This window comes from Anarhichas minor, unplaced genomic scaffold, assembly GCF_050575085.1.
Source record: "Anarhichas minor isolate MPS153535 unplaced genomic scaffold, ASM5057508v1 ptg000027l, whole genome shotgun sequence".
NCBI classification, from domain to species: domain Eukaryota; kingdom Metazoa; phylum Chordata; class Actinopteri; order Perciformes; family Anarhichadidae; genus Anarhichas; species Anarhichas minor.
This window is the reverse complement of record NW_027466473.1, coordinates 4824702-4851714: the sequence shown is the minus strand read 5'-3', so window position 1 is coordinate 4851714 and position 27013 is coordinate 4824702. Positions and strand designations below refer to the sequence as shown.

The following is a 27013-nucleotide window of genomic DNA, read 5'->3' as shown; positions in this document are numbered from 1 at the left end:
AATTGGTATAAAATTAGCTCCAAATCTGTGTTAACAAATGGTATGAACCCAAACATTGCAGCAAAAACGTATTTTTCAAATAGAAATATTGAAAGCAAGCTGCAAAATTGAATACCTCTGAAAAAGGCCTTTTAATGCTTTATAATGCTTTATATAGGTCGGTAAATTGTTTTTTCATCTTTTAATGCTTTTTAAGACCCTGCTGTAGAATTCTGTCTACCATGTCTACAAAATACTTAGGATGACTATCTTTTAACGAAAGGGTTACTAAAACTATCTTATTGTGCTGTTTCTGTGTCCTTGGCTCCTCGAGTAGTTTTCTCCTTTAAGATTTATGAACATAAGAAAAAGTATTACCTTCCAAATGGTCTGTGTGACCCCATCAAATACGCGTTCATATTTAATATCACACTTCATCCTGATTACTCTAAATAATATATTGTTGTACCCATAAGGACTAATTCTGCCAGCTTTCACTCTATCATGAATATGTCTCCAAAACTTGTCCTCCCTGACAATTACAGGCTAATCCCTCAGGTGACCTTTGTTGCAAAAGGCTTTTAAACTGATAATCACTTCCAGTAAAGAAAAAAAGACTGACATTTTATAGATTAGTAGAATTACTTTGTTTGCCATGTGGATCACGTCAGAGATTTAATAATAGTTTTTCTCTTCTATTCACATGGTTTTGTGACGTAGACTTCTACCGAAATAGATCATTATCCACACAAAGCTGGTCATAACTGTTTTGTTGTATTACTGCATAACTGCACCTTAACATGAGACTTTGTGAGTATTACATCTTTTAAGACTCAATGAGATATGATTTTGTAAATAAAAAGGTATGACCACTGTGACCTTTATTATTAAATTCCACATTTGATTATCTTTATAAGCCATTCCCAACGGCGGCGCATGTGTATGCTGCTGCCGGTAGCTCCCATGAATTTTGTCTTCATTTGTTGTCTTTTCATGTTTATAACTGGAGCACTTATGACGTGTGACAGAATACACTCATCAACATCAGAGAAGGAAGCGTGGGGATTGGGGAGCGGACCTTGAAACGTTTACCTCCCAAGGCCGACCACCCAGCCAGACCTGCCCGACCAAACACCACCGAAAACGGAGTCGAGAGGGAGGGGAGCCGCGATGGAAGCTAAGCTAACCCAGCTAGGACCTGAGGCTATTCCACCACTCAGTCTGCTCCTGGCTAATGTTCGGTCACAAGAAAATCAGGGCTAACCCAACGATGGGAGATGGGTGACTGTTGTGCCCACATCTTTACAGAGACCTGGTGCCATCGCGGTCCTGGACGAAGATGCACTTGACGGGCGGACCGCAGGAGGACGCAGGACTCCGGTGGGACGAGAGGAGGCAAACTCTGTTTAAGATGTCGGCCCAGAGAATGGTTTTGCTGCTGCTGTTTTTTTAATCCTCCTGATGCAAGTTAAAAAACTACACTACAGGAATGCAGTACTGTTTTGGTCTGGTTGTGTGTCTGGATTTTCTTGTGTAGATGTCTGGAAACAAATTATCCTTGAACAGACTATCTGTAGTTTTCCTCTCTGCTTTGGCAGCAAAAACAGCCTGAGACAAAATGTCCATGTTGAATATGCCAACCATTTCTAAAAAGGTCTATGTTATAGCCTTATATATTTTCAGCCTGATATTATGGCCTTACTTATATTATTTCGTCGATCTCTACAGCTTCTTGTTAACAGTATCGGCTTACTTTGATATCATATTTAATACTCTACTCGTGGTTCTGACAGTGTTGCTTATTATTAAGGCCTCTTTCAAACAAACGTGCTCATAGCCAGATTGTGAACCAGTTGAAAGCCAGCTTCAGGACACCAGACAGCCAGGACCGGCTACTGATTAACTCAGTGAACCCAAGCAGTCCAAAGAAGTCCAGACTAAGATGAACTTGCAGCGTGACACAGAAAGTTTAATTACAACTCTGATCAAACTGATCTAAATGTATGAAACAAATCAAAACCTTTTCTGACAAACTAAACTTGTCTTGGCTTGAGTGCAAACTTGTATTTTCTATTCTAAACCTTTTTTATTGACATGTACGATCAAAGAAAATGCAGCGAGCGAGAGCTTTCTGAAAATGAGTTATGTTCAGTAACTCTCCATGGTGCTGATAATAACTACTGTGTGTTTTCTACTCTCACAGCACGTGAGCAGCAAACGGCTTAAAGAACAGATGACAGCTCTAGTTAATTGACAGACAAATCACTAATTCGGGAAAAACCCACTGTAGACGTACAATAACTAGGAGCTGTTGACTGTGCATGCCTACATGCTTTGCTTGAGCATGTGTGTGCCGTTGCATAACTTAGCTATGATGGAGTTGACTACCCAGCTGGTATCCTCTCTTTTCAGCCCAAACCGCTGCTCTTTTTGGCTGCTTCTAAAGATTACTTTCAGGCCTGATGTAAGCTTTGATCAAGAGTCCTTCAGTAAAATGGCTGTAGATGTGAATGCAAGTCAACGGCGTTTCCTCCCACATTACTTCAGTGATAGCTGTGTGTGTCTCATTTTCTTCTTCTTCAATTAATCTGCAGTCATTTAATGTATGCTAATCACTTAAGTGTTGGACCGGAGTTACAGGACAGACCTGAAGCGGCCTCGCTGTCTGTCTGACTCCTCCCTACAATTCAATATTATAGTCATAATGACCCACAGGTAGGGCGTAGATATGGAGAAAAATCAAATATGATATTTTTGATCAAACGCATCAATATAAATATTGCGACGATATTACAGGATTGACTGACCATTGGTGATTTCACAAAATATTAACAGAGATTGAGATTTCTTTCATAAATAATCATCAGCAATCTGGATATAATGACTATGGGGCAAATAATAGAACAGCTATAACACTCTGGTAAGTTCAGAAAAGGACATGACTTTACTGTAATGCAGTCTTTAAAGCAAAAAAACACTTATGCCACGATATTTAAAAATCGGAGACAATATCTAGTCTCATATCTCGATATTGATATAATATCAATAAATTGCTCAGCCCTACCCACAGGAACATTGCAGAACTATTTTCCCGTTCGACAGAGTGGCCTACAAGCTGGATCAACTTCAATATCAGCAGGTTCATACTTGCAGAATAAATGTGTATATGCAGCATTAAATGACAGCAGCCATCATTATTTGGTTTTAAAAAGCCATTATTTCTCTCAACAGGCGCGGCTCATGTACAGCCGCTAAACATGCCAACATTTCTGCCCTTGAACCTGCAATTTAGCAGCGGACACGTCGAAACAATCCAGAACGGGTTGACAGAAACCAGAGGGGAGCACTCGCTCTGAAATAAATCTCTCTAGTTATACGAGCTATCGCTCCGATTAGTCACCGACCGTCCCCCCGGACCCGACTCGTGTTTGCCAACCACAATCGATGAACAAACAGATCTGACAAAGGGAAAAGGGCTCAGGAGCCCCCCGCCATCTTCAGGCCTCGGGCTGTTCCGAAGGGATAGCTCCACGTGCGTGCGGCTGCGTTTCAGGAAGTAATGCGCGGCTGTCATTGCTCTGACAAGGTCACGGCATCAGGTCCCACTAGATAAGGTAAACCACAGCACACCATATTGAAACTGGCAGTAAGGAAATAATGACCTACATCGTTTAATCTTCTCTATTCTTATTACAAACTGACTTTTATTAAGTCCTGCTGTTTTACTCAAAAATATGAATGTTATTTAAGGAAAGAGGCCAGAGGAGGAAAGGCAGGAAGTGCATACATTACAACTGTAGCAGACACTCAACTGCATGAGGGCTTAAAATAGGGTTCATGGCAGATGTGTAGGACACATATCCTGTATTGTTTGCAAAACGCTGCTGTCCGATGTCCACAGTAAGCACATTTCACCTGGTGGTAGAGGAGATACGGTGCCAGCTCCCCTAATATGTCTCTATTTGGACATGACAGCTATTCCCTGCTCCCCCCGTGTCCCCAGTGCACTGACTATTCTCTTCTACCGTTTTCCATTCCCCTCCACAAGCATCCTGCATCCTCCACATGTGAAACCGGACACTGTTCCTTTACATTACGTTATCTCCAAGCTGCTCTGTTCTACATTTCACCGAATTACCAGAGCTCTTCATCGATGCCTCGCGTGTCTGCATTGTTCCTTATAGCTGGGCTAGAGTGCTCTGACCTTTTGATGGAAAGATTACAAACAGTTCATGTCAGCGAAACAATAAGTAAGTTGTTACTCGACACCTCGGAGGCAGCCGTCATGGATACCGCCATGGGCAGAGGGCTGAAAGTACTGCACATGTATACGGCAGCTTGTATGAGAATACACAGCTACTTTAAAGGCCTTGAAAGTGTATTTTTTTAATCAGCTTCTTACCACAACACAATAGTTTTAATCCCTACAAACACATATCTGCATATGAAGAGAATCTGTTGGCGATGGGACGAGATTTTGGTATCGGAAGTGTTCTGGTTTACGTTTGTAGTCTCAGTATTATTGACCAATCACGTTCGAGTGGGCTTTGGTTGAATGCAAGTAAACACTGTGTGTCAAGAACTAACAAGGTGGAACGCATTGGCTATAATGCAATCCCGGAACAAATTGGCTTTTCATTTCGCTTTTCATTAGCTGACAAATTAGCTGGCTTCTTGTTCAACAATCCGGTCGAAGACGTCTCAAATATATTGTGGTGTCTCACGTTGCTTATTTGACCGTAAACAATGAGCGGCGCACAGAAGAGGAAGTCTTGGCCCGGATACCCGGTTATCTAGCGGCTATGCTAGAACCCCAGAAATATTGGCCGTTGCAGCCAGAGGCTAAATTGTCAGACCCATAGGCGACGGGTTCCAAATTGCAAAAGTTTTTATCTTAAAAAAGTTTTGTATATTTCACATTAGAGGTTTACTTTTTTGTGTTTTTACTCTTTGTTCTTGTCTCTGGTTTGAAGCAGGCGAGCTCAGTTGGAAACAGGTGCTGTCACATGCTTCGGTGTGCCAACCAGAGTGGAGCGACACCTGAACGGGACAGTTGGGTTGTTTTCTCATGTTGCCAGGTCAAACCTCTCACACATGGGTCCCAGTGAAGCTCATTAGCTGAGTTTGTGAGTATTAAACTATCAAAGCTAGAGATGGTAATGGAATTAGAATGATTACCAATCATTCCAATCATTTCATTCAGGCCGAAGGAAATTATTGGATGGGCTACCTGACTGTTTACCCCGATCGCACTCTGAACCATTCACTCATTCATCGTCACCGGAGTCTTCCACAAGCTGCTAGTCTGTCAGCTGTGAGTACTAACAACAGCAACGTTCGTTGTTTATGTTCATAATGATCATTTTGGGGGAGTGGCTTGAGAGGCAGGCCTGAAGGGACGGGCTGTCAGTGTTGCCGACTACATTTAGCGCCTTTAGGAGCTAGTGCTGCGAGCGACTTTCATTGGAAAAGAGTTGGTAACACTGGACTGGGTTTCTAGGTTACTTTGCTCTTAGGTGGTTGGATTTGTTCTCACATGTTCTCTGATGCAACGGATAAATGAAGGAACATCCTGGTGATCATGAGCTGCTGTTAATATTTTGGGCCTTATCACAGCCAACATCAATCAGTTTGTCTATTGCATGCATTTTCTACTGCTCCTCTCATAGGGACGCATGCCGATAGAAGTTTGCATTGGGTATCATGGTTAAGAGTGTGAAGCTCAGATCTTGGGCTGAATTTAGAGTAGCAGAGCTGAGGGCTACACTGAGGTATCTTATAGCCCTATCCAATGAATGTTTAATGGGTCTCAAGAAGTCGGCGTGGAGGAAGCTGACTGTGCTGCATCAGTGGGCTAGGCTGTAAAATGAGACAGAGCAGGAAGCCAGCCGGCTCAGGATGGAGGGAGGGAAGGGGAGGGGAGTGCAGTATTGGGAGAAAGTATACAGAGCAGGACAGTAACCAAGATGCATGTTAGCAGGAAACCAAAAAAACACACCCTCGTAATAAAGACGTATATTACCGTAACGCTGTCCGGCCGCTGGTTTTTCGATATACATTTTTTTTTAAATGAATACACATTTTTATATCGCTTGACTATATATATCGTCTTATCGCCCAACCCTAGTCGTAACTATTAAATAATGTATCATGTTTGGGACCAAAATGGGACTAAATGGTGGCAGTCTGTTGACCTGTTGGACACTGGGATCTCTCAGCAGATCAGGATCACACTGTCAACTCAAAGAAAGGCCTCCCTTTGAACAGGAACTGGAGGCAGGATGCACTGCCATTGTCTGCAAACAATGTCAGATACTTCAAAGGTTCAACTTGAATGTCATAAGTGAAGATGACAAGCCTCATGAGGGACCACGGCTCTGCCTCGACGGCTGCAAGATCTCGGGACTGTTGGGAGGCTGAATGGGAGAGCTGACAGACGCAGTGGCGTCAGGCCAGACTCAACACTCCACCCAAACTTTAATTCATCCACAGCTATTCTTAAAGACCAGGGGTGTCTCCCCTTCATCGTGGCCTTATCTAAACCCCTAAATGTGACGACAGCTGGGCAGTAAGACCAGCCATCACAATCCCTCATGCACCTGAACTGCCTCCTTCATGGTTCCTTCCTGCTCGCTGACTGGAATAAAGCTGCCTCTGCCCATCAGGGACCGTGCCGCTGTGTACGTCTGTCAGTCCATATGCCCAACTGCAAACCCCCAGGCAGCTGTGAACGACATGCTAATGAGGCGTATAAACTACAGCACACAGAAAAGGATTTCACCTTACAGAAAAATTACTTATTTTTCTCACAACTTCAAGGAGGACACCAGTAATCACAGCCCTCCAAATAGAGAGAAGAAAGTCTGAAAATGTTCAAATCCATCCTCTGGTCTAGTTTATGAACAGCTGGGCGCGTTTTGCACTTCGTCGGAGTGTCTTCATCATTTCTGCTGTCAGGCGTCAAAAAACCAGCATCAACGTGGCAGCGGATTGAGTCAAACGTCTGTCTTTAAATATATATATATTTTTTCACTTGATGAAATGCGTTTCCCATTTGTAAAGCTAAGCACTATCAACACCGCACAAGTTGGAACACTTGTGCTGAAGTTGGAATAATCAAATCCCTGCATAAAGAAGTAAGCACGTTGCGTCATTGACATGTTTGGGTTGTTTTTTGAAGCCATATTTTGGAAGATCCTTTAGTGACAATAGCCTGAGTCACTCATCACCTGTAATTAATATGAAGCTGCTTAAATTGCAATAAGGTACCAACTGCACATGGAAAAGGACTTCAACAGAGACCTGGAATCTATTTGCTACAGTTATATTTGTGCTCATTATACTGGCACAAGATACAATGTTTTATCATTTAGGAGCACAATTCCAACATGCAAGCTGTTATTAAGCGCTTACATGTTTTTATTACAAAGTGCTGTTTAAACTGTGAGGCTAATCAGACCAGCCTTGATATTACCATCGCATGCCAACAGGAATAGAACTCAACACAGCATCTCCAATCAAGGGGTTCCTGGCCTGTCCATATACGGAATCTCTGGGAAACACAGATATAGATAATATCTTCAGGAGCGTATCTGTATCACTGTCTACACACGGGGAAACAACGTTTTGTGTTGTGTAAAATAACAATGGCATCTGGGGGTGGGGATGATATTTGGTACAGATACCCACAGTGATGAATCTTACTGACTTTTGGTTTTGAGTAAAATGTCTTAACAACTGCTTAATGGTTTGTTATTTTGGCATCCATTTTAACCTGTTTATCGAAATTAAATCACAGCAAAAAGTTACTTTTGGGTTCCTATCGCTGTAGTATACCTGCCGACGTGCGGCTTGCTACACACAGTGTATACAGCTCGTGAAAACAAGTTGCGATGTAACAACGTTGTGATGTCGTGTCCATTCTGTGCATCCTGACTGCAGCAGAAGGGCTCCAGTAATTACGAGCTGGCCAGCTTTACGATGAGTCAGCTAAAGGACACCGGTACAGCATATTCAGAGCAAATGCCAGAGAGCAATACCATCCTGAAGGGATGGTGCTGCGAGGGACGCTCCAAGTCAAACCCTTTATCGTGAGCGGTACAACGTACCACCACAGTCTACTTCAGTCCCTCACAGATGTGAGGAGACGCTGTGAGGGGGTTACGAGGGAGTAAGTTTTGGTCTCACGTGAGTTGAGAGACAACTAAAGAGATATGGTGTCTTTATCCATGCTGAACTACACCATTCTTCTCTGCTGGCTCCTTTCAAGAGGGATATATAATTGAAGTTACACAGGAAGGCAATACTAGATAAGCGACGCCGTCTTTCCAGCAATTAATTAAGCGACGACACCAGGACACTGAGCGATGCTGCAGACAAATGCACAAACGCTTGCAGCTGCAATAAAAAAATGATTCCACGCTTATTAAAGCTTCTTAAGTTGTGAATTTACAAAAGTTAACAGCAGTGCATACCGTAAAGTTTAGTCATAATATCTAAATCTGATCTATGATCGAGGACAGCAGTGACAGCAGTAGTACTCCCGTTGTAAACATGAATCAGGTGTGTTTCTGGGTTAACTGGACTGAAATAGAAACACACCAACACTCTGTGGACTGCTCACATATTTGACAGGGATCTAAAACCACACGTGAAGCGTCTCAATCGTTTGGCCCGAATATCAGGTTGATTGCCATCTAAAGGTCGGTGGCTTTTATGACGGCCTCTGTACAAGGAGCACAGCAGATGTTACCGCACAGCCGTACGTGGACCGCAGATACCACGTTCAGCTGATTCTCAGCATCTTCTACTCTTCTCTCTTTTATATCAGAGTGAACCGGATCTCTGTGGGTTTGGACTGTTGGTCGGACACAACAAGACATTTGAAGACCTACCTTGGACTAGTATTGTCCAGGTGTCAATACATTTCTATACTGAATATTTGAAACGGTATCAACACACATTTTTCACAGTATCAGTGCAAATACACCATTTTTTATCGATTATTAAAAATCTAAAATTGACTGCCCTCGATGTTGTGAACTTTTCCCTGTGGTATCGAAAATGCTTTCTAAAATTGATCTTTTTCAATGTATTGTCCAGTATTGTGACGACGCTAACTTGGATTCGGAGAAACCGGAAAAGACATTTTTTATTATTTTTGGACATTTTATAGATCAAATGATTAATCGACTTATCAATAAAATAACTCTTACAAATAATGGACAGTGGAGCCCTACTGCCCGGTTGATTGAGTTCACTAAAAGTGCTTCCTCTCCTTCTCAGGACAGCTGTTAAAGATAAACAAAGTAACAAGATGTTGGTGGTGTGGCGATACTTTGGCTACTTCAGGCCCCGTTTGGCCACAAAGTGGATAAGACAGTTTTAAAATGACTTTTTTTTGCTGCTGTCACATTTCACTTTATGTGGCCTCATTTTTCACTGCAATATCTAAGTCCTGCATCTCTCTGGAAACAGCAGAATCAAAATTTAAAAAAAAAACAGAAGTTGAATTTATTTGATCATTTATTTAAGAAAAATTGGAAAACAATGGAATCTCTATATCCAACATGTTTCAAGTGTTACCGTTGTTGTAAAAAATAAATTGAGGCTCCACATGCTACATATATTTAACGGCCACTTCAGTCGAAGTTTCACAGAATTTTTGTCACGTGACAGTTGGTCTCAGCTGAGTCAACCAGGGCTTCAAAGTTGCACCGAAGAGCACTGAATTTAATGTCTTTTACAGAATCTGGTTTGAGCAAACGGTTCATTTGGGGAAAAATTTCAAATGAGATATGTAAAATTAAGTGTTTTTGATGAAATATTATAATTTTAAGCTTCAATTTGGTTGTTTTTCTTGAGGGAAGTGTTTGTCACACATGATGTGTTCAAGGACGGTCAGAAAGATAATGAAATGATATTGTCTGTTTTTCAGCTTCTGGCTATGATAAACTGTGTAGTTTTGGCGATTGTGGTTGTGGGGTTCAGAGGGTTAAAGTGTGACACTAAACATAGAGGTGTGTACTCTGTGCCAACAATCAATCTACCATCTGAAGCTTGGGGGAATCTTTAACCTAAAATAAACTACACAGAAATACCAACCTGCTTTAAAATGTATATCAATATTGATGGGAAAAGGTTTGGGTGATAACATTTGTATCCATAATTGGCCAGTGAGTCTGGGGATAGTTGTTGTTTTTCCTTAATAATGATATGTTTCCTTGCAAAATGGAGCCCCCATGGGGGGAAATGTAGACTTACTCTCATCACATCGAAACTTTCCTACTGCTGAACAAACATTTCATAGATTCATGGAACAAATTAAAACCAGTGGGCCTTCCATGATACATCCTGTGATTACCAGGATGTGTGACCTCAATACAGGAAGTGGAGTGTTGGAATTAGAGAAACAATTTATCCAAAGCCACGGGGCACAGAGCAGGCCACCTCGCTGTGATTCAAGTTTCAACTCTGGTCTGCAATGAGAAGCAATGCACACCTACACACACACACACACACACACACACACACACACACACACACACACACACACACACACACACACACACACACGCTGAACTTTAAAGAACATGTACACTCCAGAGAGGAAATAACTCGTTTGAAGTCCTAAAAGCATAAAAATAGACTGATGGGAGTCGTGGCTCATTCATCTGGTCCACTGGCAGAGTCCAGGGGGGAGTTGTAAGATGTAAGTGAACCGGTGAGAGGTTGTTAAGTTATACTGAAATATGTTGAGTCACACTCGTCTTTTTTAATGCCACTTTTGTCGTGCGATCATGACAGGAATGTTCTTAGCTGTCAAGTCTCTATGCTCTGAGATCAGATCTCGCTCGCATTGAGATCCACATGCCGAGGTGGTCTGGCTCGCATTGAGTTCTGATCTCGGTAAGGTGTAGTATGCATGTTGGCACAATCCGGACAATCTATTAAACATGGGTCTCCATCATCTTCCCCACCTTACCGAAAGATCAAAGAGAAGAGAGGAGGAAACCCAGTAACAGCTGATTAAAACCCAACACTTCCCGATTTGGCTGCTTCAAAATAAAATCTTTTAAATAACAAAATATCGGGGGACTTTTATTGTGAAAGTTGTATAGGAAAGTGTGGAGATTTGTTAGGGGCTATCCTGCAATAAAACAAATCTACTAATACTGCAGGGAAGAAGAGTAAGCAGCTAAAATAACGGGGGACTTTTATTGTGAAGAGGAATTCAAAGAAAATATGTGTATGAGCAAATTAGCAGCTATTCTTCAATAAAACAAGTCTACTAATACTGCAGGGAGAACAAATAAGCAGCAAAAATAAAGGGGAGAAGAATTTCTAGGAAAATATGTTTATCACAGAATATGCAGAGCTTTGTAAGCAGCTATTATTAAAAAAACACAAGTCTGCTTATACTGTGGGGAGGAAATGACTTTTATTGTAAAGAAATTTAAAGGACATGAAATGTGTTTATTCTACATCCGAAATAAAAAGGGGCATCAGATCAATAAATTTATAAGTTCGGAGCACTCCTAATTTAAAAAGCCACACAGAAGGCTCAACAGCGAGATACTGCTGAACAGCCACAAGACTGCAATCCATGCTGTGAAGGAGACGCGAGTCTCTTCTTTGCTTGGTCAGCAGCTTTGTTTTTTTGCCAAGTAGCCACCCACCTACTGGGAGAACACTCATTAAGTGATCATACTGTAGGGATCATAAAAATAAGAAAGAAAGGGGTACTGGGAGAAGTTTCTGGGAGTTAGAATTAATTAGGCAGAAAATGCTCCATTCACACACACACACACACACACACACACACACACTTCACTCAAAAATACACCAAAAACACATCAGAGAATCACAAACGCAAGTTCAAAAGTTTTCCGGGAGCTCCAGAATAATCTCGTTTCACCCACGCAAACACAGAGCCGACATGCAGCGAGAAGGACCACACCAAAAACTAATCCAGCTGTAAATACATTCGTCTGCAGAGGTCAGAGGTCAGAGATGCAAACGAATAACTTCCCCAATCAGCTTAGAGGACCAACACTAATAAAAACCTGCTGTTTCTATCACACGCATAAAAACATGGAAACATGGACAGTGAACATTCTTGTCAAATATAGGAAGTCATGGATTGTCATGGACAAGGAAAAGGATGTAATCGTTAGAAGAGGAATTACTGGCAAAGCTTTTAGGACTGCAACTAACAAAGATGAACTAATTAATCAGCAGATTATTTATCTCAATGAACCGCTTGGTCTATAAAAAGCCCACGGTGCTGTCTTCAGTTCACGAAGAAGAAAACCAGTGTTAAGGAAAGTAGTCGAACGCTCGTCGCCTTGATGCAAATAAAACCACACTATTGTTTCTAATAAGCACAACGTCAACGGAGGCAGAGAGGGCTCAGTTATGTGGCGCAGCCTTTGACCACACCAAAGAAAACCTTATCGGCTCCTAACTTAGAATCATTCATCCTTGTTTTGTTTTTCACTGTCTTGATTCTCCTCTCTGGGACTGCAGTGTTTGTGAAACTAGTGATCTCCACTTGTTTTCTTATTGCTGCTGAGAATAGAGAGGGCTGGACAGCAGCAACTTGTAAGTAAGTGGAATCACTGGAGTCAGTGCAGTCCTAGCAGACTTGACAAAGCTCCTCCAGAGCCACGGAAGACTATACAACTACTCTCTCAGCTTAGGGTCGTGTTTCGCATACAGACCAACATAGAGATGCACCGGTTGCAATGTTCTTGGCCGATTCTGATTTCACTTCTAAGAACTACATTTGACAGCAGGGATCCAGACGAACCTTTTATTTTTGTTTTTTACCACCGTCCCAAAAAAATAATTACAACTATACCGAAGTCAATGTAAACTGTCAAAAAGGATCTATTCATAGTGGATATTTGGATAAAAACACTGGAAATTGAATTTTAAACACATGCTTTGATTTAAAAACAAATCTTGATATTAGTAGTTCTAATTACATATCATAAGCTACTTAGAGCAAGTGTTCTGAATTCCCTCTCTGATATGTGTTCTATAATGCAGTGAAAAGAGGAAATCAATGGTGGTATCAGCTGTTCTCATCAGCTGCTCACATCCATCCAATGGCACGGTGACACGCCTACATTGTAAGCCAATCATCTTGCTGCTGTCTCTTTTCAAATACGATTGTGTCTCTGTCTCTAGAACATCGATGCTGCTGTCACCGCCCCGCCTCCTCGCCGCCGCCCAGTCTACGTCGATCCATCAGCTTCACCAGCCTACCAGTCTCAGCTGAATCATCAGCCACCAGCACCACCGGTGTCTGGACTCCACGGGGAGAGAGGGAGGAGGGGGGGGTCTCTCTTGCTTCTGCTCAGGGCAGACGCCCCTCCATTAAAAATCTCCCCGTAGAGTCTAAACGCCAAAGACTCCGTCAAGGCTTTATTATCCCATATCGTCTGTTACGGCTTTCATACCAGCTCACAGGAAGAAGATTACCCAGAACTAAACAGGCTGGATGTGAAAGCACTCCTAAGATATTTCAATAGAAAAGCAAAACAAAAAAGGAAAATGCTCTTCATTTTTCCCCCATTGTTTACATCCATTATCCTCCAACATCACCCCCCTCCTCCTCCCCCTCCAGCCCTCTTGGCATGTTGTTGGCACATGTATTTACTGAGCTTCGTCATAACGAGTCCAGCTTAGTTCGGGGCAGGCAGCCTGTTAGCAGGCATATGTTCAGATCCTGGTTAAAGACACACTGCCCCCCCCAGGGGATGCTTTTGTGTGTGTGCGTGGGCAGGAGTAACAAGTATGGCAGCAGACGGTTGCCGTGGAGCGCAACCCCCGAGCGTCCATTAACACAGCCCACCATGTTCCCTTCTCCTCCCCTACCCATCGCTGAGAGAGAGAGAGAGAGAGAGAGAGAGAGAGAGAGAGAGAGAGAGAGAGAGAGAGAGGCCACTTGAAACCTGGAGGGATACAAGTTCACCCGAGTGTACGGAAGAGGAAGGCGACAGGAAGGAGCAGGAGAGAGGGGAGACGGAGGGAGGTTGGCGAGGACCTGAGTCAGACGGAGTGAGAGGGAGGGAGGGGATGACACAAGGTGAGGAAGAGAGGAAACCGGAGAGGAGTGGGAGAGAACAGAGAGACGGTCTGGCTCGGGTCCAGGGTTCTCGCTTCGCCATACGCCAGCTGGAGTTGGCAGCACTCGGCCAGAAGGCCGCCCGCTTCCGACGGCTAGCGTGTTCGCCCGTGTACACGCAGGGGCGACGCGTTAAAGCACGGGACCGTACATGCATAGCCGGTCGACTGAAGGGACGCTCTTCAGAAGTCGGTGCTCGTTTTCTGCCAAGTCGCCTGCCCTCCCCGACCACGGAAGAGACGAGGGAAGCCTCTTAAAAACATCTCCCTAAGTCGCCCCCCCCCCCCCTTCATTTGGCAGACGACGCCTTAAGTGTATCCTCTTTAGGCGGGACGTTACATAATTGCACATAACGTGTAGACGGGCCCCATTGGCGTACCAGAGGGATGTCAACGGAAGTGAACACGCGTTAAAACCTGCAAGACTTTTGGTGTGAAAAAAAAGTTTGAAAGCGTGACGACATGAAGCTTGTTTGATGTCATCAAGCTTCTCCTTCATTCGTCGTTAATCAGTGATGCTGAAGCACAGACGCTGCCCCACTTTCCTCCATCTCTCCTCTCTCTTGAAGATCAGTGGTAGGGAAGGGGAGGAAGGAGGAGGGGGGAGGTGTAAAAGTAGCAGGGATTCCTCTTCTTTTTTAGGATGAGGTGCAGCTCTACTTTCTCACCACTCAGCTGCATGTTGAGTCCAGGGATTAGGGGATGATGTCATTTTGCATTAGAGCTGTATTAGAGCTTTTGTTAGATGATTAATAGATTGTCAATCATTAGATAATTATTTTTTATTTATTTAATAATTTGGTTACTGGTTTCAGCTTCACAAATGTCCATATTCCCTTGTGTTTGGTTGGTGTTCTATGACAGTAATCTCAACCATTAGGTTTGGGACTGTTAGCTGGTCAAACAAAGCCATGAGATATTTATTTTGGGGGATTTTGGAAATTGTCATTGCCAAATTTCTATATTCTCTGATATTTAATATTCCAAACAATAGAAAAATAGCAATAGATTAACAGATGGTAATGAAAATGATCACTAGTTGCAGCCCTGTTTCTGAGGTCGTGAAAGATGACCCATCGGCTTTCAGACACAACAATGACCTTCTCTTTTAGCGCTCTACGGGGAGGTCAGAGGTCAGCTGCAGGTGATCTCCAGCCTATGGCGCCATCTTGTCAAACAAAAACCTGTGCTCTTCTCTACATGAAAGCACATTCAGATTTGTTAAAATGAAATAAAGTAAACTGTTTCAAGCTCACATGAAGTCACCGTACATGTGATCAAAGTTGCATCCCCCTTGACATGCCTGAGAAGCAGCCTCTGTGTGGAATCCACCCCGATGCGGTGCTGCCTCAGAAAGCGCTCCCTCTAACGGACACACAGCAGCTCAGACTCTGCTTCGGCAAAGAACGGCTCCATACGAAGAGGTTCATCCACTCATAGCATTTGTATGACATCTACACCAGCGCACCATGCCAATCACATTTGCCTTCGCATTTGAAGCCGGTGTGCTGCTCAGTGTAACCCAGCTGCTGCAGTCCAAAAAAAAACCCGTCCTGGAGCTCCAGGCGAGCAAACTCACACATGTTGGGAGGGACATGTCAACCCAAACAGCCCGCAATCTATCACCCCGGAGCCACAAACGACAGAACTCCCAGTAGTGCCGTTTAACACGCATGTCCGCGGTGTATTACAGTGGAAATAAACAGGTTGTCTTCTTTTTTTTTTTTCTTTTTTTTAAAGGTTTAACCAAAGGAGTTCCCTATCCTCCGTGTGTTACAAGTCATTTCACGGTTAACCGGCCCGTTTCCCTCATCATTCGCCGGCCGGGCTCCGCTCAGGTGCGGTGGTGAACACACGTATGAACTTCATGGCGTAGAGTGTGACATTTTCTTAACATACAAGCGACATATTCAAAGTTAGCAAACAGAGAAGCGGGAAAACGTTTTGTTTTTTTTAAAGAAAAAAAGCTAAGTTAAAACTTGAGCAATAAACGTCATTGGATACACACACTGCACTTCGACTCACCTTGAGCGGCCGTTCCTCGGGTGCTGAATACACTTGCTATCAAAGTGGCCACATACCAAATCATAGTACTATTGCCGGCCAGAAATAAACCTCATCATATCTCAAAGTGCCCCTTTCGGTTAATCGCTCATCGCCGAGTGTCCCAGGACGAACTGAAGCGGGCCGGTATCCTGTTTTCTTGTTAACCGAGCCCTGGACACTTTTCCATCGGCGCTTTCCCCTCTCTTCCCCTCTCCTCCGCTCTCCTCTCGCATCCTGAGACGGATCACCTGCGCCAATGAGACGAGAGCAGACGACGCAGTGAAACCAAGCGCGAGCTCCTAGATAACTGCGGCCCCGCCTCCGCACTCGTTCCATTGATGGGCGTGGGAGGAAGTCCGGACGCTGATTGGTCACCTGCGCTGTCTCTTTCTCAGATGGAGTGTTGCGTTCACTGAACACGGTCATACTCGGAGATTTCATGCTTAAGTTTCTCATTAATGGCCTTTGCAACCTTAACGCATTTAAATTGACATTATTGGAAATAAAATCATGATATCACGTTTTTAAACACTAGCTAATCGATTTAATAGTAGAGTTAGAAGCAAAAGATTACTCTTTTGTGTGCTTTTCTTCTTTTATTGCTGTTTCTATGTTATGTTTTATGTGTTTTTTAGGTACTTTGTGTTGAGAAGTGTTATATAATTAAAGACATTGCTGTTATTATTATTACAGCATGCTGCAGGGGAAAAAATACCAAACAGAAAACAGAAGGCAAAAGTTATGATTGTTGTGGTAACATGGTAACTATCCTAAGGATTGATTAAGACTGAAACTACCTTTTACAAGGACAAGAGGCCAGTTTTTCAATGAATGAGTTCACCCTTTATTTAGAAGCGATGACTTCGTAGTATCTCAACCACAGTTGGCAAAATCTAACAGGTGGTTACCCTGTGAGGGCATCCAATGCAAATCCCCCTTGCTCGTTTAAGATAGTAATACAACCATTGCTTGGCTCTAGGTGTTGATGTGTGACACATTATTTAGTTTGGTACTGAGGAATCAGGATTTATGCACAAAACTGCAAGTTTCTAAATTCTGTGTCGAAAAAGGATGATTGCGTTTTTTCACGTAGGACCTGAATGCAGCACCGGAGGGTAACCGTTTTAAGGTGGGTTGGAGTGTGAAGCCCGTATCGGAGCTGCGGTATCATCCTGCGCATTTCGACGAGAGGAATCCTCGAGCCTGACTGTGTGCATCATCATGTGGATCACTGCCATGTGCTACTACCCATACATTCAAATCCATCTGGAAAGAATGTCCACTATGTATGACTGAAGCAGTGTGTTGCACTAACATGGAAGATCACTGTAATCATAGAACGCCGACTAAAACAATTCGTAATAAATAACTTGAATACAGCATGATTCATCTTCATTGATACAGTGATTCATTCAGTCAAGGACAGTTTCAAATTCTACTGACTCAGTCGGCCTTGCTCATAGAGCACCCTCTGCCTCAGACTTCTCCCCCAGCTCCAAGTCTCAGGCCCCGGGGCTGCTCCTTCAGGAGGAGGAGGAGGTTCCAGTAAACGCCTCCAGCAATATGACAAATAAATCAATTCGAAGTTATTCGAGGTCCTGCTGTTTCACATTGCTAGTGTTCGTCTCATCATGTTTCTTATTCATGTCCAAATGTACCCAGCTTGTATATTTAGTTTTTATCCACACATTTTCCCCGCGCTGGCCCAATGATGACAACTGTGACAGATGCTACAAGTCATCTTGCAACATCAGATATTTGTTTTCCTCTTCAAGATACAGCACAGAAGATGTATTGGGAATTTTGATTGAATTCATGTTAAATTTGAATAATTTGTTGGAAATCTATTATTCCTCCTTGACAAAATTATGTTTTTAATTTAATAAAATGAAAATCTATTTTTTTCTGAAAGACCTATTGGATAAACCAGTAACATCTCCCTTAAGAATAATGTCTATTTTTTAAGAAGTTTATATATGTGTGTGTATATGTATATACAGTATTTATATATATACAGTATTAGGGTCATAACAGACTACAACTTTATTTTATACAACTAAATGCAAAATCTTGTAAATCTTGTAAATCTTGCCTGGTGAGTTATTTGATCCCTAAAAACTTGGCATTTATTCTTAAGATTAATTACATTTTTGACTGCAACATAAATGTTACAAGGGTGCTTATAGCGAAGAACTCAAGCTAGCTAGCTAGCTATTGCTCCAGCATGCGTGCTGCAGGAATGAGTCCTAAAACAGAGAAATGAGTCAGCATTTTTGCACTTCCGGCTCCCTTTTCTCCAAATTAATGGGTTTTTGTTTAGATGCCTGAAATAATGTCTGTGGTTAACACAAGCTCAAGATTTGTACTGTTTGTCCATGTGACAGTGGTGTAGTTTGTTTATAGCCTAACATTAGCTTTATACTTCTGGTGACTGCATTCACGCTTCAAAAATTAAAATCAAAAATCAAAACTTGAAAGTCTTAAAACTTGAAGTCCCCTCAATTCGTATGTAATTTTCTGCTAAATATACAATCATAGCATTGTCATTGGGAACATGGTAGCATGCTGAAAGCATTGCGACGTGTAAGCACAGCCTCACAGACTGAAGACTAGCGGCAGACTCTGAGTAGATTAATACAGTCCCAACATGGTGATGTATCATGTTACACTATACGCAGAGTCTTTGTTGTTTTGCAGGCTAATTCTAAAGATAGGAAACTTAACAAGAGAATCGAGTTTTGGTGAAAAAACAACAGGGAATTGATCATAAAACATTCTCCTGGTCCAAAGGTTTTACTTTTGTAAGTGAGGAACATAAGAGGGATTCTTATTCATCTTTTTTTTTTCTTTTTTATACTGACTGATAGAGATGTTAATGTAAAGCAGCATTTAGAGGCAAACATCCAGATACAAGATATCCTCTCTCACTCTCTGTCACACTCTTTTTTCTGGGGCCACCTTGATCTCCCTCTCTCCTTAAGGCCTGCGAGTCCTCAGTACTCGCGTTGGCTCTTCTTCCTCATGAAACAGCCAGGAGAGTTTGGCATGTCAAGTCCCAGTATGTCAGCTCCTGTGACCGACTGGCTACAGATGCAGCCGAAGGTCCTTTTCCTGATGCTAAACAGCCATTCAGACCGCCGCGGTGATGGGAGCGCAGCCATGTCTCACAGCTAACTGTCACACAGAGCAGTGTGCTATAAAAGAGCTGTGTGAAGTGCAAATGGTATATTCAAATTCAGCTTTCATGGCTATTCTGTGATCTACTTACACTCAGCTCGCATCAGGTTTGTGTTCCTCCTGGTGACTAATGAGCCAGGTGTAAACGTCAGCTGTTGGTCGTAGCTACAGACTGTGTTTATGTATGTGGTGATGAGGAAACTCTTGAAATTGAAATTCAGTCTCCCCGTGATGAAGCCTCTCATTTTAGTGTCAAGCATTATGATTCTGTCTCCTCTCCCCCTCTCTCACCCACCCAGTCCCACCCTTTCAAAATAAAAGCCCCACAAATACAAGATTCAATCCAAGAGTATGAATCTAAAATGCAGAAAAGAGAGTAGCACTATCTCAATTGAACCTGAATGACACTACCGGTAACATTGGCATGTGTATATCGCGATTTCTTCGGGCAGTAGAAGCCACACTGTCAAAATTTCTTTAGGAATTTTCTAGTTTTATTTTTGTTATTCATGTTTTTTTTCTCCATTGAATCGTATATTTGACACTGAACTCATTCATCTTTATCTCAGTGATAGTGTCCAAATGAGCATAAAATATCACTGGTATGTAAAAACTACACGGACAACAAAATAGATGTAAATGTTGATCAAAATCGTATTCCCTTCTGCTCATAATAAAACAAGTAAACAACTCAAAAGTTGACACTGTCAGGTCCATTCTTCATCCATTGTGTGCGGTCCCTTTAAGAATTAGGATTTGGGAGTGACGCGGATGTGAAAGCTAGTTTATTCGTCTTTCCTTTACAAGCAGGAAAATTATTTCTCTCTCTTTATTTGAGAAAAGTTCATATTTGTGTTGTCAAATTTCACTATGACCCTGAAATTCTGTCTCTTGTGTTATCATAAACTGAACGCAAACAAAACTACAGAGCAAAATCACACTTTCTGATTAAACCGATCTATGAACTGTCTGAGGCAATGGCTATCCGCGGCCCCAAATGGCCCCCGGATATCCAAAAGCGCGCAAACATGCCACTCTCCTTGAGGCTAAGCCCCCCCCTTTCTTTGAATCCTAGAAACGCCCCTGGTGTAGTGAAGCTTCATTTAATGGAGAGTAAATGGTAGCTCAGCTCACAACACTTTCAAAGTAGCTTACCCAACACTGCAAATACCATCGTGACATGTTGGATATTTATTTGTGATTTTGTGAAGAAAATGAGTCAGTTTGCAGAAGCTAAAATGAAATGAATGAAAGGAATGAATAAGTGTGTCGAAAGTCAGGAGTGGGTTGCTGTCTGAAACGTGTCCCATACTGAAATAGCTGGTCACAAACACGACTTCACCAATACACCATTTTCAGTTGCGTGGCATGTTGTTAGTGGGCTTGATGTGAGGGCTTTGTGTGACCTGGTGAGGGAGCTGGCTAATGTGGAAACAGGTTTAACATGTGCCTGGGAGCACTCAGTCTGGACTTGGGAGGGGATCAATGCCCCCCCTTGTAGCAGTTTGTCAATATGGCTCCAAATGGTGATTTGGCAGAGTGAGACTCCCCATTTTCACTACCTTCATAGTACTCCAGTAGTTTATTATGTTGGATCATGGTCCGATTTTGAAGCCTGACAATGTGTTTTTTGTTGGATTTGCAATTAGGAAACCAATTAACATTCAAATTTCAACTCCTTCAGGATATGTTATGGTCATAATAGTGTAAAATTGCTTTACAGCCATGCTAGTGGTGTGACTTTATTGTCGGGAATGTCAGCCAGCTCATCTGTTGCTCCACCAGTTTGGTCCAGACTGAAGTATCTCTACAACTATTGGATAGATTGTCATTAAAATATTGTTGAAACATTCATGTTCCCCAGAGGTTGAAGCCTGCTGGCTTTGGTTATCCCCTGACTTTTCAGCTGCTGTATTGGCACTACTAGAGGGTCAAATTTCCACTTATCCATGCAAAATATTTATATCTACTGCATAGATTGGCACATTTTGTGCAGATGTCACGGTCTCCAGATGATTAACCCCACTGACTTTGGTGATCACCTTGACATCTGTGTTTCTTATGGATTGATAAACCATTGCAACTGGCTTCCACATATGGCCCCATAGGGACGTTAAGAGTCGGCCCCGTGTTCACTACGTTATCAAGGGCGATGTCCTTTAAGCCAAGGACGAGGCAAGGTCCCAGCACTGAGCGGCCTGCAAACCATCATGGAGGCAGGTGGCTGCATCTGTACATTGCATTGATGAAAACACTGATGATGTTCCAACTGAACAAATATATTTAAATCAGGAGAGACTTCATTAGAATTTAACAATAATTTATTACACATGCATACAATTTGAATAGTGCAAAATCTTTGGTGATTGGACTCCATCCTGAAGTAGGATAATAGAGAGGTAGTGACGCTGAGGTCAGATAAGGCAAAATCCCCCTGGAGTCCAGACACTGGTGGTGGTGGTGGTGATGAAGGGAGTTGCTGCAATCCGACAATGAATGAGGACCATGACTGGGATGCTGACTGGAGGGTGGAGGAGGGTCGCATCCGATTTGAGCTGAAATGACAAGTGACAGTAGCAGAGAGGAGAACATTTTGAAAGTTTGACAGCAACGATGTGATTGGCTTAAGGAAACCTCGCAGAGGTTAATTTAAAGTGAACGCCCACAATCAGCTGATAGAGTAATCACAGGGATCCAAAAGCAAGTCAATCCCTGTAGACCCCCATGTTCAAATGCCCAAATTTACAGCAAAAGTAAACATGTTTTAGAGACCTTGTCACAGAGACTATGTCCATATTTTATAGTCTGTGGGTTTAATTTACTTATTGTGAGTCTCTTTGAAAAAAAGGCATCAGTTAAATGAATGTAATGTAATAGAATGTAATGATGCAAGAGAAGGATTGCAAAAGACGTTAATGAATATGATGGACAGTCTACAATGAGAGCTTGACAACAGGTGGTAGGGTGATGTGCGGAGCCTGATTCAGAGAATTCAGAGTTACTTGACACAGATATCACAGATAATTATCACATTGATCTCTTGGATTCTCATAGAAACAAAACCTCAGCTGGTAGGTTTATATATAAGCATGAAGTCAACATGTACATATTCATTCAAACAATTCTAGCTATATCTTCAGTGTTTAAAAAGCATATACATAGAAAATATTGTACGATTGGATGATAGGAAAAATAATCATGTGATTTCATTCAATCCATCAGAATCAGAATCAGAAATCAAGTGCCAAGTACGTTATACACACAAGGAATTTGGCTTGGTGATTGGTGCGTGACAATAAACATAGTACAATCGTAAAAGACATTGCAGAAAAATTTGCAATAGAATATGACAACCAAACAAACACGCACGTTAAAACAAGTATGTTATTAAAGTGTCATGGGTATATTTAAAGAGAAGAGTTTTGCAAGGGTGTGTAACTTCTTCAGCTGCCTCAGGAAGTACATCCGCTGCTGAGCCTTCTTGGTGATGGAGCTGATGTTCAGCTCCCACTTGAGGTCCTGGGTTATGGTGGTGCCCAGGAAGTAGAAGGACTCCACAGTGTCGACCAGGGAGTCACACAGGGTGATAGGGGCAGGTGGGGCTGCGTTCTTGCACCCAACTGAAACTGAGAAGTATAGCAACAGAAAGAGTGGCTGGGTGTTGGGAGCCTTGGTTGTGTCTGTGGAGCTGGCGGATGTTTTTGGGATCCCCTGAGAGCAGACCCACGAGAACTGTGATGGGGACTTTGTGGAGAGTCACATCTTCAGGAACAGAGGCAACAGAGCAGGGTGAGGCTGAGAGACGGAGGGAGAGTGAAGCTGCCTGATGGACGGTTGGACAATCTCAAGCATTATCACTACTTAAGATCAAAATGAAGGCCTAGTTTGAAGATGGGTGTGGCCCGAGCAAGGGCGCCAATAGTAGGGGGGTAGAAGGCGTAGCGGCTGGTGTGATCCCACTGACAGATGCTCTCTAGTTTTTAACTATTTCCTATATTTGTAAAGTCATTTTAAGCCTCTATGTTTTCTTATCCTGCCACTTAACGCTGCTATGGATCATCTAATTCGTATGCACAATAACTTAGACTCACAAAGGTTGCTGGTATTTAAGTCCTTCTGTCATAAAATGAGAGCACTTTCTCTGCTTTGATTCAAAAGTTTTATCGTAAGAACATGTGACAAATGAAACCTCTCACAGAGGCTGAGTCATGCCATTTTTGAGTTCAATGACATTATCTTTGATGACGTCACCATTGAAACCATAACCTACATCTGGGAATGAAAAAGGTTACATCCGATCAGGGGATTGAGCTTCTCGTAATGGCTTCAACCTTTAGTCTTACCAGTTTATCACAGCACTGGAAGGGTTTGTCAAACACCCAAACAATCAGCTCCACCACCATTCTGGACATTCATTACATTTCGGTCATAACTCAGGCCATATTTGATCGCTTTCATGAATACAGGCGCCACATTCTCTGTCTATGCACATGACTGGGACACAGTGGGCACTGGGGTGGAGTAGATCAATTAGGGTTGTCTGCTGGCCTTCCCCCTCGCTCGCTCTTTCTCACACAGTCACTCCCACACATATTGTGTCTCTTCGTCACCCAACCTTTCCCTAAAACCCAGGAGAGCTGAAGGTCCAGCTGGCATGCAGCCCAGGCCTCCTCCCCCTCAGACCACCATCACGGGGAGTGAACCAAAAAGCACAAACACAATGATATCCAAGTCACCACACAAGATACAAAAGAAGCAGACCGATGCATATACTGAAAGTGTCATTCCAGTCCCAAATTGGGACAGTATTTGACACTATTGATGGTCTGCTAATGCTTAGCTATGACAGACAAGGATGGTACTAAAATCATCTTTTGTAGGAAATTAGACTGTCCAGTAACAGGAAATATATCACAAATAACTCAAGGAGATGTATGTACATAGAAAAGAGAGGAGGACCCAGGATGTATCCTTGAAGAATCCCATTAGTAAATTTAACATCAACAAGAACAAAATGGCGCAAAGAAGCAATCAGATGCACATTGATTAAGCACAACTTTGTGATTTCTTCTGTATACTGAGATGTTTGGAAGTATATTTAGTCTTTTGTGATTGAACATGTGAAATACCACATTAAAATCAAGCCACACTAAATAAAAGCTCACAAGCATCTGTTGCTACAGTAAAACATGCCCATGATGTAATTCTTGGTAAAAAGAAGTCAACATGTTTTAGTTGGAATGCAAACTATTTTTAATAAGCATTACAATTGGAATGAGCAATTCATTATTTATACTGAACCTAAGGTGCCATGAGGGGAGTAGGGCTTGACAAGTGCTCAAAATATGAGAAAACAAAGCAACTGATCAAAGGGATGATTTTGATGGCAGGAATAAGTTAGCCAGTACTTCTGACCTCTGTAGTTCTAACACGTTTTCACCCCTAACTCGTCAAACAAGGCAGCTTGGTCAGCAGTCCTACGCTTCAAACTACGACGCTCTTCGTACCCCTCATGTCCGAGTTGCCAACTTGGCGACATTCTTGCTAGATTTCGTGAGTTTTCAGTCACCCTCTTAGCAGCTTTATTTTTAAAACCCAACTAGCGACTTCAGACCATCAGACAGCAGGAAATATATTATTCATTGTAATTCATTCCCAATGAATGGGGTCTCTCTCTCTCCTCAGGCAGTCGCTCGCTCGCTCTGCAATCGACACAATGACGAACCGATGACTTTACCGTCATGCAAATGAGTGTATGATGTCATCTGGCGACTTTTAGTGACTTTTGGAGCTAATAATAGCTACTTTCATTGGAAAAGGGTCGGCAACACTGGCTTTGCGCGTGTCAGTTTTGCACGTGTCAATTTCTGTTTGTTACACTGTATACACTGTATTTTCAGAAAAAAGTAAGAAGATTGTGGTTTGGATTAAAATAAGGACGTTTGTTGTGTAGTTGAGAAGGCTATGTTACTTAACTTTACATAACCTCCGTAGCGTTACGTAACTTAAGCGCGTAATTTAAATTAGGCAGCATTGGCATTGGCAAACAGCAAGCTGGTGACCACCAGCCCCCTAATATCTAAATAAGGTTAGGTAACATTAGGTCAGGTAAGGTTATGTCAGGTTAGGTTGGGTCAGGTTAGGTTAGGTTAGGTTAGGTTGGGTCAGGTTAGGTTAGGTTAGGTTGGGTCAGGTTAGGTTGGGTCAGGTTAGGTTGGGTCAGGTTAGGTTAGGTTAGGTTAGGTTGGGTCAGGTTAGGTTAGGTTAGGTTAGGTTGGGTCAGGTTAGGTTGGGTCAGGTTAGGTTAGGTTAGGTTAGGTTGGGTCAGGTTAGGTTAGGTTAGGTTAGGTTGGGTCAGGTTAGGTTAGGTTAGGTTAGGTTGGGTCAGGTTAGGTTGGGTCAGGTTAGGTTGGGTCAGGTTAGGTTAGGTTAGGTTAGGTTGGGTCAGGTTAGGTTAGGTTAGGTTAGGTTGGGTAAAGTTAGTCTAGATAACGTTGGGATATTCCATTACAGATTAAAAATCATGGTGATCGTTTTTGGAATGAAAGTTGATTCAGAATGCATTATGTCCCATAAAATAAATTATTGAGGGTGGTGGCCAGGTGTGTAGTCCCTGCTTCGTGTTTTTCCATTCAGTCTCAGACAAAACTGTTGCCACTTCCGTTCATTCAACCACTTAGTGGTGAACAGAAACGCTCTTCATGTTCCCATAGCCAGTCAGTGTTTTACGGTTTTCTGAAGAAAAGAAAAGACTACTCTCTTCAAACTGAGTGTCGCAGCTCTATAAACATTTTCAATGAAGATTTTGACATGGTAGCCTTCAGACACTATTAGACAAAGTAATCCCCCTCTGGGTTATACAGAGATAAAGGTACAATACATCCACTGAAGGCCAAAGGTGTTTGCAAATGGAAAAATCAATACATACTCGCAAATGCCATTTTAAAAAGGTATTTAAAGATACTAAACTAAAGTTAATGCTCTTTTGTGTGTGCAAAACAAATCTAGAAATGCACGCACTGTGCCAAACACGTCTTTCCCATTATAGCACCCGATTTGAATAATTCTTGTATTTAAAGAAGACGTGGTGTCTGCGATCGTGTCACCGTGTTTCTCTGCTGCCAAGTAAAGCTCGTATTTTTAGTCTGTTTTGTCGTTCTTTTGGTTAAATGCGAGACTAATGTTCTTCCCATTTATAGGAGGCTCGTGGGAGAGGCAAATCCTTCCAAATCACTGAGCACAACTCGTTCCTCCAAATAACTCAACTCATCTCCAGTTTCCAATTTAAAGAGGGCGTTCTGCTCTCACACACACCTGTGACTCAAACCGCTCAGAATGACGCCACGGCTTCCTGTTTTCAGCCAAATTTGAACAGATGCTGCAAACAGCTGTCTGGACCTGCGTTTGATGTGATGAATGTGAATAAGTTGAGTATTTAATTAACATTTAACAGTCCAGTAGATGCTGTTCATTGGGATGATCTTTGACGAAAGATCTACTCTGAACGCAACGTTGACTGCCTCTGCGTGGCTGACCTGACATTTCAGCCTGATGATGTGGAAGTAAAACTCAAAATGAATTTCTGAGTTGAAAAGATCTAAGTAGAAAAGATCTCACCCTCTAAGTAGCTTTCAAGCCTCAGTAATCTTCAAGTAACACGAAGCCTGGAGTTCTATAT

General features: G+C 42.4%; 1 protein-coding gene across 1 annotated transcript in view; it reads right to left on the bottom strand.

Moving 5' to 3' along the window:
* The window catches only part of igsf9bb (immunoglobulin superfamily, member 9Bb), a 106611-nt gene extending 90410 nt beyond the window's left edge, over window positions 1-16201 (bottom strand). The window contains exon 1 of the mRNA XM_076102120.1: window positions 16138-16201. Within this exon, the coding sequence (XP_075958235.1) occupies window positions 16138-16201 (64 nt within the window). The remainder of the gene's footprint in view (window positions 1-16137) is intronic.
* Window positions 16202-27013: the final 10812 nt, after the last annotated feature.